The 12,978-nt window shown below is 47.2% G+C and overlaps 1 protein-coding gene across 1 annotated transcript; it reads right to left on the reverse strand.

The window, feature by feature from the left end:
* Positions 1-7,406: 7,406 nt before the first annotated feature.
* LOC125726530 (serine/threonine-protein kinase pim-1-like) lies at positions 7,407-11,810 on the reverse strand. Its single transcript, XM_049002945.1, is given in 9 exon segments — positions 7,407-8,000; positions 8,135-8,249; positions 10,071-10,164; positions 10,263-10,439; positions 10,604-10,924; positions 10,927-10,981; positions 11,065-11,109; positions 11,240-11,349; positions 11,708-11,810. Coding segments are annotated over 9 exon segments (1,614 nt in total).
* Between the last annotated feature and the right edge of the window lie 1,168 nt (positions 11,811-12,978).

Here is a 12,978-nt window from a genome sequence, read left to right on the forward strand (position 1 = left end):
AGTGACAGAGATGTATCAAAGGTCAAAGGTGTTTGTGAAAACCCCAGCCAGCTCCACGGCACAGTCTCTTAGCACCCGCCCTGGGACGCCATCAGGAGCAGCTGCTTTCCGTATGTTGACACTGCGAAGTGTCTGTTCTACATCAGTACTCTGCAGGATGAGTTCCTGCCTGTTGATGGCTGCTGCTGGGGCCGTAACAGTCTCAGTAGCCACCCTCTCATGGCGGCCGAAGAAGTGATCGAGCTCTTCGGCCAAAGGAACACTGTTGCCGGTAGATAAGTTGATACTGCTGTTTTGGTCTGTGATGTGCCGTATCCCTTGCCATCCGCGCCTGGGATCGGAGCTGCCGAAGTGGCTCTCAATCCGCCTTCTAAAGGTCGCCTTTGCGTCTCTGACGCCCCTCCTCAGCTCCGACCTGGCAATGCTGTATTGTTGTGCGTCACCCGACCTAAAGGCCATGTTACGGATCTTTAGCAGAAGACGAACATCTTTGGTCATCCATAGCTTGTTGTTGGGAAAGATACAAATTTGTTTTGTGCTGGTGACAATGACCATGCAGTATTTTATATAGTGAAGAACAGTGGAGGTGTTAGCATCCTCGAATATGGACCAGTCAGTGTGGTCAAAACAATCCTGCAGCTGTTCAGATGCTCCCTCTGGCCACCCTCGTCTTACTCTAGGAGCTGGTTTCACCATGTTAATGAGTGGTCTATATGCTGGAGTTACATACAGGGAGATGTGGTCAGACTGGCCCAAATGAGGGAAAGCTGATACTGTAAAACCCTGCTTGATATTACTGTACACATGGTCTGCAGTGTCAGCTCCTCTTGTAGGACACTGAACATGCTGGCACAATTTGGGGAGCACAGTCTTCAGATTCGCTTTGGTTAAAATCACCTGCTATTATACACACCCCTGGCAGATGGGCACTCTGTTGCTTTCTAATAGGAGTTAGCAAGTAGCCCAGAGCTATAGCAGTGTTAGCTTGAGGGGGATATTAACAGCAGCGATCATAACAACCGAGTATTCCCTAGGTAGGTAAAAGGGGTGACACTTTACAATCAAATCCAGGGAGCAATGAGTGTCAGTGATTTTAGCGTCTGTGCACCAGCTGTTATTTGTGTACACACACAGTCCACCTCCTCTGCTCTTACCGGAGTCGATCGCCCTGTTGGCGCGTGTATAGTGCGTCCGGGTAGCTGGATAGCCTCCTCCGGGATTGTCGAACCGAGCCACGTCCCCACAAACACCATAAAATACCTAAGAACGGGAAGCGCTTTACGGAGTGCTGAGCCACTGCGTGTGCACGCGCCGCCATCTTCGGATATCCTAAGAAATGTGGTTCAGTCGTGTGTAGTCTGTGTGCAGACGAGGAAACAAAGGCACAGTAATAGGAGATAGTTGACTCATATACAGAAATGTGCTCTTGTAGGGGGATCCACACACAGTCACCAGACAGGACAGAGGGGCTCATCTTGCTTCTCTCTGTACCAATAGTACCAATAGTACCAATGACTTGCCACTGGGTGCCGTCCATTTACAAAACCAAGCAGAAACTCCAGCAAGCGCCAGGATCGTCTCCCAACATTGATTCAGCTGCAGGATGGGGCACCATGTCAAATCATCACACTTTCGGACCTCATCATCATGGATTTTAACGAAACTTGGCAGCTGATTTGGTCACATGAGTAACTCATGAAACTGAAATTGGGCGTGTCTGGGATCAATATTGGGGGAGATTTAGGCAAACAAAGTTTTAACTTATTTTTTTTGGGGGGGAGGGGGGCCTATGACTTTGACTGGCTATATTTACCTTGTCCAGCTCTATAGATTGACCAAATTATATGCCATCCCATATGAATAATTACTATGTAATAACTGATTAAAGTAGTAAAATTCAATAACAAAAAAAAAATCTATATTTCAAAATTGATACATTTTTACTAAAGCTAGATCATAATGTCATGAACATCTCCAGAAAATGTGGCCTTTGGTTTTTAAGGTGTTGCTGAGAGATCATGATGTAAACGTAGCGTCACATGGTTTCATATCACTAATGGGCCTTTTTAATGGCAGCCAAACTGACATGGAATAGTATAACAAGCAGAGGTGTAAGTAACAGCATTAGTTAAGGTTTCTGTCACGCCCGGCTCGTCCGCTCCTCGTGTGTGCCACGCCCCCTGATTACCCACGTGTACTACCCTGATCGTCTCCTGCTGTGTCCGCTTCCTTTGATTAGTCTTTGTGTATTTAAGTCCTGGTCTGACCGGTTCCCCTTGTCCGTCATTGTAGTTAGTTGTGGTTTGGTGATGGTAGTCTTGTTTCCTGTTCCAAGTCCCCGTTCCACAATAAACCCCAGCTTCACCCCGATACCTGCCTGTTTGCCTGCTCTGTACCAGCCAACCCACACGATCACCGCTTACCTCCGCCGTGGTCGTGACAGTTACAAATATGCTACAATGGAATTTAATGGAAGCTTCATTAATGTCATTGCAGACACCTGTACTTGCCACACCACTGAAGAGGCCCACATGGCTAGTAAATATGGCTAATAAATGCCCTGCATTCATCAGAGGTGTGCAAATCAGTCCAGTGTAAGTGCACACTTATGGATTCACTCGACTTTACAAGCACCAAAGGTTACGTTGCGGCTGCATATGATGATGATTGGTGGCTAGGATGTGTAGAAGAAGCTATGCCCAGCACTGGAAAGCTGAGACTGAGCTTTATACATCCTTATGGAACATCTCCATCCTATTCATTCCCATGCCATCCTGATAGACTTGTTACAGATCATCAGGATGTGCATTTAGTAGTTGAATCTGTGACAGCAACAGGGTGGACATTTTCACAATTTCAAGCAAAGACACAATAGCTGCATCAAAGGCTCTGATAGACTATAAATTGAGAGCATAGCAATTGTTTATTACATTCCCACGTTCCCTTTAAACAGTACTGCTTGTATGTAACTTATGCATTTGTGGAAGTAAAATTGTACATTGGTAGCCCGGGAGGGGAGGCATATTGGGTCTGTTATGTCTTAGGCAAGAAGAGATTGTTTTGAATACTGTGTGACCTCGCTTCGCGATAGCTGCCTGCAGTAAGTTCCGCAGACCCTGAAGAAAGCTCTTTTACTGTAGGCCTAATTCTCTTTTTTTCAGTTACTTTGGCAACATTGTCATTTTATTCATTTTTAATAGTCATTTAAAACTTAGCAATTTAAATTATATTTCCAGAGCTAGTTCTGGCAATAGTAGCCGTCATGAAAAAAGATAACCCCGTACCATGCATTGATCACTAACTGCTATTCTGCTACTGCTAACAGCATTGTCAGGAATTGTGGTTTTGATACACACTTCAGATGAGTAATGATATCTCAGCAATAACTCAAAAACCAAAGACCAAATTTTCTGGACATTATGACATAAGTAATTATGGAAAACCAATGAATTCGTTCCCAAATTTACACCTAAATATGTTTTTTTTTTTTTTTTTTTGCATTTGAGCACAAAATGAACAGGATAAAACAAGAAGAGCATATACTAAACACATCTAAGCACATTTATCAAAGCAGTAATTTGTAAAGTAAGAAAATAAATCTATCCAAACAATGTGTAAAGTTAAAAACAAGCCAATGTCACCTTTTTGATAAACCCAGACACAGCACTACTACCTTGAGTCATACTAAGGGTTTGTATTTATTGTAGGAACAAAAGCAAAACATTTAAAGAAATGAGAAAGAAAAATTGAGTGTACAATATGAGAAAAAAGATGCACAAATAACACTTACAGTAGTAATAAAAAAAATTTGAAAAATACACTTACCTTGTCCAAGACTTAATCTGCATATTTGTCATGCCCGGCTCGTCCGATACTCGTGTGTGCCACGCCCCCTGATTATCCACGTGTGCTTCCCTGATCTTGCCCAGCTGTGTCCGATTATTTTCGCCCAGCCTTGTCTATTTCAGTCCATGTCTTGCCTTGGTTTTCGTCCGTCGATTGATGTTAGTCGGTGTGAGTACTAGTGTTCTGTCCCGTGCTCCCCACAGCCTTAATGTTAGTCGGTGTGAGTACTAGTGTTCTGTCCCGCTCTCCCCACAGCCTTAATGTTAGTCGGTGTGAGTACTAGTGTTCTGTCCCGCTCTCCCCACAGCCTTAATGTTAGTCGGTGTGAGTACTAGTGTTCTGTCCCGTGCTCCCCCCAGCCTTAATGTTAGTCGGTGTGAGTACTAGTGTTCTGTCCCGCTCTCCCCCCAGCCTTAATGTTAGTCGGTGTGAGTACTAGTGTTCTGTCCCGTGCTCCCCCCCAGCCTTAATGTTAGTCGGTGTGAGTACTAGTGTTCTGTCCCGTGCTCCCCACAGCCTTAATGTTAGTCGGTGTGAGTACTAGTGTTCTGTCCCGTGCTCCCCACAGCCTTAATGTTAGTCGGTGTGAGTACTAGTGTTCTGTCCCGCTCTCCCCACAGCCTTAATGTTAGTCGGTGTGAGTACTAGTGTTCTGTCCCGTGCTCCCCACAGCCTTAATGTTAGTCGGTGTGAGTACTAGTGTTCTGTCCCGTGCTCCCCACAGCCTTAATGTTAGTCGGTGTGAGTACTAGTGTTCTGTCCCGTGCTCCCCACGGCCTTAATGTTAGTCGGTGTGAGTACTAGTGTTCTGTCCCGTGCTCCCCCCAGCCTTAATGTTAGTCGGTGTGAGTACTAGTGTTCTGTCCCGCTCTCCCCACAGCCTTAATGTTAGTCGGTGTGAGTACTAGTGTTCTGTCCCGCTCTCCCCACAGCCTTAATGTTAGTCGGTGTGAGTACTAGTGTTCTGTCCCGTGCTCCCCCCAGCCTTAATGTTAGTCGGTGTGAGTACTAGTGTTCTGTCCCGTGCTCCCCCCAGCCTTAATGTTAGTCGGTGTGAGTACTAGTGTTCTGTCCCGTGCTCCCCCCAGCCTTAATGTTAGTCGGTGTGAGTACTAGTGTTCTGTCCCGCTCTCCCCCACAGCCTTAATGTTAGTCGGTGTGAGTACTAGTGTTCTGTCCCGCTCTCCCCCCAGCCTTAATGTTAGTCGGTGTGAGTACTAGTGTTCTGTCCCGCTCTCCCCCCAGCCTTAATGTTAGTCGGTGTGAGTACTAGTGTTCTGTCCCGCTCTCCCCCCAGCCTTAATGTTAGTCGGTGTGAGTACTAGTGTTCTGTCCCGCTCTCCCCCCAGCCTTAATGTTAGTCGGTGTGAGTACTAGTGTTCTGTCCCGCTCTCCCCCCAGCCTTAATGTTAGTCGGTGTGAGTACTAGTGTTCTGTCCCGCTCTCCCCCCAGCCTTAATGTTAGTCGGTGTGAGTACTAGTGTTCTGTCCCGTGCTCCCCACAGCCTTAATGTTAGTCGGTGTGAGTACTAGTGTTCTGTCCCGCTCTCCCCCCAGCCTTAATGTTAGTCGGTGTGAGTACTAGTGTTCTGTCCCGCTCTCCCCCCAGCCTTAATGTTAGTCGGTGTGAGTACTAGTGTTCTGTCCCGCTCTCCCCACAGCCTTAATGTTAGTCGGTGTGAGTACTAGTGTTCTGTCCCGTGCTCCCCACAGCCTTAATGTTAGTCGGTGTGAGTACTAGTGTTCTGTCCCGTGCTCCCCCCAGCCTTAATGTTAGTCGGTGTGAGTACTAGTGTTCTGTCCCGTGCTCCCCCCAGCCTTAATGTTAGTCGGTGTGAGTACTAGTGTTCTGTCCCGTGCTCCCCCCAGCCTTAATGTTAGTCGGTGTGAGTACTAGTGTTCTGTCCCGCTCTCCCCCCAGCCTTAATGTTAGTCGGTGTGAGTACTAGTGTTCTGTCCCGCTCTCCCCCCAGCCTTAATGTTAGTCGGTGTGAGTACTAGTGTTCTGTCCCGCTCTCCCCACAGCCTTAATGTTAGTCGGTGTGAGTACTAGTGTTCTGTCCCGCTCTCCCCACAGCCTTAATGTTAGTCGGTGTGAGTACTAGTGTTTTGTCCCGCTCTCCCCACAGCCTTAATGTTAGTCGGTGTGAGTACTAGTGTTCTGTCCCGCTCTCCCCACAGCCTTAATGTTAGTCGGTGTGAGTACTAGTGTTCTGTCCCGTGCTCCCCCCAGCCTTAATGTTAGTCGGTGTGAGTACTAGTGTTCTGTCCCGTGCTCCCCCCAGCCTTAATGTTAGTCGGTGTGAGTACTAGTGTTCTGTCCCGTGCTCCCCACAGCCTTAATGTTAGTCGGTGTGAGTACTAGTGTTCTGTCCCGTGCTCCCCCCGGCCTTAATGTTAGTCGGTGTGAGTACTAGTGTTCTGTCCCGTGCTCCCCACGGCCTTAATGTTAGTCGGTGTGAGTACTAGTGTTCTGTCCCGTGCTCCCCCCAGCCTTAATGTTAGTCGGTGTGAGTACTAGTGTTCTGTCCCGCTCTCCCCCCAGCCTTAATGTTAGTCGGTGTGAGTACTAGTGTTCTGTCCCGTGCTCCCCCCAGCCTTAATGTTAGTCGGTGTGAGTACTAGTGTTCTGTCCCGCTCTCCCCCCCAGCCTTAATAAATACCCGTTTTCCCCGACTTTCGTCTCCTTACCTGCTTCCTGCCCGCTTTGCTGCCCGTTCGCTTACCGCGCCTTAACCGCGGCCCCTGACAATATTCGAAGCTAGTGGATTTTTTTCCGGGGGGAGAAGAGGGGGTTATATTTTGGAAGGAAAATTTCCTTCCATAATGACTGAAGGTTCATTGTTTATTTTTATTATTTCTCCGTATTCGTTAATTTGTTCGTAAATCGCAAACTTTTAGGTTGTAACATTTGTACAACTATTGCATAACTTTTTGGTGAGCAATGGCTACCAAAATGATATAAAGTTCAGTGTATTACCTGATATTTTCAATAAAAAAGCACTATCACCAACAAACGATTCTATCACAGCGCATGCAAGGCTGAGACTGAAGCGTTACCCTTTGTTTCCGCTGAGAGGCGTGCTGTGTGACTCATTTCCCCGTGCGTACAAGTTATTTTAGGTCGGCATTCACAGTTTGACTTCTGAGATTCAGATTGAGTTCTAGGTAATTTTTTTTTAACTGGTTTGTTCAATTTTTAAGAAATTTGAGTTCTAATGAGTTCAAATACTGAGATAACACTGTATAGGTTTTTTTGTTACTGAATTTTTAATATGTTAATCGGTTATTGCATAGGAGGTGGCATGGCGGTGCAGTGGTTAGCACTGTTGCCTCACACCTCTGGGACCCGGGTTCGAGTCTCCGCCTGGGTTACATGTGTGTGGAGTTTGCATGTTCTCCCCATGTCATTGTGGGGTTTCTTCCGGCGACTTCTGTTTCCCCCCACAGTCCATAAACATGCTGAGGCTAGTTGGAAATGCTAAATTGGGGGCAGCCGATGATTTTCTGCGCTGTCTTGATCTCTTTCTCCTCCAGTCTGCCTTAGTGCAGCGGGAAAGTCATACTGTGATACAGTATGTTAGAATGCTCTCAATGGTGGAGCAGTAGAAGGTCACCAGCAGCTTCTCACTGATGTTGTTCTTCCTGAGCACTCTCAGGAAATGCAGATGCTGCTGGGCTTTCTTGATGGCAACTGTGATGTTTTCAGTCCAGGAGAGGTCAGAAGAGATTGTGGTGCCCAGGAAGGTAAAGGTCTGGACCCTCTCCACGCAGTCGCCCTTGATGTGGAGGGGAAGTGGATCCGGGAAGTGGGCCGTTCTGCAGTCAGAGGTGTACAGGGTGTAGAGTAGTGGGCTTAGCACACAGCCTTGTGGGGAGCCTGTACTCAGTGCCCGGGTGGAGGAGAGATGGGGTCCAAGTCTTACTATCTGGGGCCGACTTGTGAGGAAGTCCTTGATCCAGGAGCAGGTGAGTGGGGGGAGTCCCAGGTTGTGCAATTTGGGGATCAGGATGTCGGGGATGATGGTATTAAAGGTAGAGCTGAGGTCGATGAAGAGCATTCTGTAGCTCTCCCGATGGTCTAGGTGGCTCAGTACGATGTGAAGGGCGATCGCTATGGCATCCTCAGTTGACCTGTTCGTTCTGCAGGCAAACTGATAGGGGTCAAAAGATGCAGGGAGGTGGGTTTTGATGTGGTTTAGGACCAGCCCCTCTAAACACTGATGATGGGTGTTAGTGCGACTGGTCGGAAGTCATTTAGACTGTGTGTGACTGATTTTTTGGGTACCGGGATGATGGTGGCCGATTTCACACAGCCTGAGATGGTGGCATGTGTCAGAGATAGATTGAAGATGATGGTGAAGACCTGTGAGAGCTGGTCAGCACAGGCTCTGAGTACTTTCCTGGGAACACCATCAGGTCCAGTGGCTTTCCTGGGGTTCACCCTGCTGAGGAGCTGAGAAAGTACTTCTTCGGGCCATGTGATGTTGGTCTTAATCAATCTTAATGTTTGTATAAACATGATCTAATATGTTCTCCCCTCTGGTCGGGTACTTTACATGCTGACAGAGCTTAGGCAGAACGGACTTTAAGTTTGCCTGATTAAAGTCACCAGCTATGATGTGTACGCCATCAGGCTGAGCCTGTTGTAGCTTATTAATGGTGTCTGACAACAAAGAGAGAGCTATGGTAACCTTAGCATTGTGTAGTAAGTCACAACCGTGATTAGCACGACTGTTAACTCTCTCGGTAAGTAAAAAGGACGGCATTTAATAGAGATGGACTCCAGGTCCCGTAAACAGTGTGTATGTATGGTTAAACTATCTTTAGACCAATGTTTATGTAAGTGAATGCACAGACCGCCTCCTCTGCTCTTACTGGAGTCTTTCTTTCTGTCCCAGCGGTGCATGGTGCGGCCCTCTAGTTGTACGGCTGCGTCCGGGGATCAGTGGGTGAAGCCAGGTTTCGATATTATTGAAACACAGCAGTCGCAAACGTAGCGATTCCCCTCCATAAGAACTTCCAGCTTGTCCATTTTGTGGATAATGGATCTCGCGTTGCTGACGTACATATTCGGGAGAGTTGGTTTGTGGGGGTCTTTCCGCAGTTTCGCTAGCAAGCCGGAGCGACATCCCCGCTTATGCTCACGCTCACGTCTCCGGCTGCCGGTGGCGATAACAATTCACAGAGCACCCGGAGGTCTCGCTATCTCGTTTGGAAAGTTGTAAGAGCGGCGAGGCTCCTCTGTGATTTTTTTGTTGCTTGCTGAGGCCCATGGCCAGTACCTCCTGATGGCCGTATCGCTTTGGATACGCACAGATGCGCGACAAACAAAGAAGTAGCACTAAACATGAAGAGCCACAAGCCACTGCGACTGTGCACGCCACCATCTTCAGCATCATCATAAAGGTGCATTCGACAGGGAATTTTCATTAATGGTGCCCCACAGGTCCAGAAGGTAAGTGCTCTTCTGGCAATATGTGTGATCTGAGTGGTTCCAGAAGAACTGCAGTGAAGAACTGCTCCCACAAGCTGGAGCAGAAGTGTGACATCCTTCTGCTCAGCATGATATAGCAAATGCTAAGCTATGCAGAGAATTGTTCTGATGAAATGTGCTGGCCAAATGAGAAACAGAGGCGGGTGTGGCGAAATCATGCAACATAATCTCTTTCCAGACAAGTACAGAATTATTAACACTTAGTGTTTCTTATACATAGCAACATTAGCTTTAGCTTACACAACCTTTAAGACATTGAGGCCAAGCATGAGAGACAGAATGAAGGTGTTTGCAGCAAGAATGACCTTGGCTCTAAGGCAGGCACAAAGCCATTGTTGTGCAAATCATTGTAGCTGTTACAGAATGTGGTGCTCAGCAAAGGTTCTACTTGTAAAATATAACAGACTCCGACTCTCAATCAATCATGCTCATCCGAAGTAAGGTATCGAACACGTATCACCCCAAGATGTCTGGATTCCCTCTGGCCCAACCATTGTCTTAATTCAGGTCAAATCATTATGATATGACTTGGATATTCGGGGAGCCAGGATATTGTGCATCAACTAACCACTGTTACCAAGAAATCAGAACAAATGAGAAAAACCTATATAGAGCATTTCTGAGAGTAAATCTTTTATTTGACAGTTGCGCATTATTTAAGATGATCATGATTACAGAAGGTTAACAAAACAATATTTTCTTGTTTGACCTTCAGGTCAGCAGTCACGTCTGCAGCAGCCATGGATGGACCTGAATCTGCTCCAACGTCAGCCTATCCGCCGCCTTACGCCTCAGGCACCGGCGAATCAGACTGCAGCAGTCTGTTGGAGAATAGATTGGCAGAGTCAGAGAGTTAGTCAGAAAAAGAACACTCCCTGTCAGGAGACTCTAGTCGTGGGACAAAAAGTAAGCTGCTCACCAGGAGAGACCCATGAGGGGAATATCAGGCAGCCTGAGATGATTGCCCTCTTGTTGCGGAAGGGCAAGTAACCGCACACTAGCTCGTAAAGTGTGACACCTACAGACCAGACCGTGGTGGGGCCAGCTAGATACTCCTCACTCAGGAACAGCTCTGGGGGAGCAAAGTCCTCTGTCCCTGAAACAAGAAGGCAAATGACTTACTGCAATGAGTTAGGTTAGGACTGAAGAATACACATCCAACTCCACTGCAGGAAGTTATCACAGGTCCAGGTTACCTGCTACTTGCTGTTAAAAACAGGGGTTAGTTTGACAGGTTTTTAATTAGCCTCCCTTACTGACCTGAATATTCCACATAGGGGGTGTCTTTCCATTTGTCTCCACAGCCAAAATCAATTAGTTTCACCTCCAAAGTGTCCGTCCTGATTAACAGATTCTCTGTTTTGAGGTTGCGATGGAAGACGCCTGAGTCCTGGCAGTGACGCAAAGCCTGGAGCACCTGGACCAGCACGTGCCTTGTAACATCTTCTGAGAGGTAGCCCCCTTTGCTATCGCAGAATTCGTATAGATCCTGGCATGGATCCGGCCTTTCCAGGATCATAATGTAATCTTCTGGGCCACTGAACCAGTCCAGGAGCTTCAGCACGTTGGCACAAGATGCTCATGGCTGACGAGCATCATTAGCGCCTCTTCCAATGGGATGGGCCCGTCATGTCCAGGCTATGAATGGGAGGGCAGGGTGTACATATATTAAGGCAGGAATTCTTGCAAATAAACCAAGCTCCATGAATGAAAGCACTTACCAGTTCTAGCTCCTCATCACCCTTTCGAGCATATTTGATGGCCTCCTAGATGGAAAAAAAAATCACAAATTAAGTGTAGTATATATTGAGAAAGCATAGGCTTTTACAGCTGCATCTAACAGGTATAATAAAAGGGATCTCTGGAGAGATATAACTATGCATGTCATGACTTCACCATTTGGAGACTTACTGGGAAGCCATCGGCCTTGCGAGTGCCGGCATAAACGGCTCCAAAACCACCCTCTCCCAGTAGCTCCCCCTGGTGGTACAGGTCCTCCAAATGTTCTACAATATTAAGCAGGTACACTTCAGAAAGAGTCCACACAGCATTTTCTATACCATACCACAGTTGCAGAAAATTCACTACTAACTTTAAATACCGTGCATTCATATTTCTTTACTGCATGCCTACCCTGAACTTGGTCTGTTCATTCAGTATTATCTTTAGTTTGCCTATTACATGCTACAGTCAGAATAGGCTCAGGTTCAGAATCAAAGCAGCCACAATATTGAATCAATTTGGGTACATGTTTGTTTTCAAAACATTCAGTGGCAATTTTTATCAATTAAGATTTACATTGCTTTCTTAATAATAAATAAGTTATGTGTAATTTTCATGAACTATCAAAGCCAGTCGTCCAACCTTTGCGAGGCCCTTTAAACCGCAAATCGCCTTCCGTACTCTCTCTCCTTTTCTTGGGAGGAGATTCACAGTCAGAGTCGGAACGTGATCGTTTGACACCCATGGTTTCTCAAAGCAGGACGCAAATGAAAGTTTTATAGCTGCGCAGGATAGGTGAGCGTCATTCGAATATTGTAGATTCTAGAACCACTGACGTCATCATGCACGGGCTTTCCTGGGCTGCAGCCCAGAGCCCCACCCCTCGCAAAATAGAAAAAAAGATATTTGATAATATTGAAATGACCAGATTAAAAGAAATAAGATCTCCGATGGTTGCTGCAGAAAATGGATTTATTAACAGCGAGAGTGGTTCGGTTATGTCCCACACACAACTCGTGCAACCGCACCCAAAACTACTCCCCAAAAAACCGACTCCCCCCCCTCACGTCCCACGTCACACGCAATTCCATAACCACACCCTCATAAGCACAGAACCTAACTTAAGAATAACATTGAACACTTAATACCTGAAGGTATTACACTGCCCTTCCCTTAAGAAAACCCTTGTCCCTGAGGGTGCAAAATAAAGTCCTCTAGGTGGACTGGCCTCCGACGCAGTCTTCTTGGTCGTACTTGGTCTTCCCCAGGGTGAAGTCGCAGAGTTCCATCTTCCTCCACAACATGAGTGAGGTCAGGTATAACCCCAGCAGTAGGTGGTGGCGCTGCGCTAGGGAATGACAAGGGCGCTGCCTCCTGTGAGGTGACATTAGCTGGGGAGGGCGTGGCCGCATCGAATATGGGAGTGGAATTACCCTTATATGGAGCCAGTCTATCTCGGTGTAGGACAACCTTCCTACCTTTTGGGGGCACTTGAACCCTATAGACCACCTCCCCAACTCGCTCCAAAACTCTGCTTGGGCCCTCCCAGGAACTCTCTAATTTCGGGCACCTGCCCTTCTTCCGTTTAGGGGAATACACCCACACTAATTCTCCTGTTTCAAAGTGTCTCCCCTTGGACCTCACATCATAGTTGCGCTTTTGCCGCATGCCTGCTCCATTCAGCTGGACCCTAGCGAAGGTGTGGGCACTCTCCAGCTGGTCCTGCAACTTGCGAGCATACTCAGGGCCCGGCTGCTCTACAGGAGAGTCAGGTGGTGTGCCAAACGCGAGCGCAGAAGGGGTCCTGATCTCCCTTGCCAGCATCAGCAATGCGGGGGTACAGTTTGTGGAGCTTTGAACGGCAGAGCGGTAGGCCATCAGAATGAGGGGAATATGCTTATCCCAGTGTAACC

The sequence above is a fragment of the Brienomyrus brachyistius genome, unplaced genomic scaffold (genome assembly GCF_023856365.1).
Source record: "Brienomyrus brachyistius isolate T26 unplaced genomic scaffold, BBRACH_0.4 scaffold73, whole genome shotgun sequence".
Lineage (NCBI taxonomy): Eukaryota > Metazoa > Chordata > Actinopteri > Osteoglossiformes > Mormyridae > Brienomyrus > Brienomyrus brachyistius.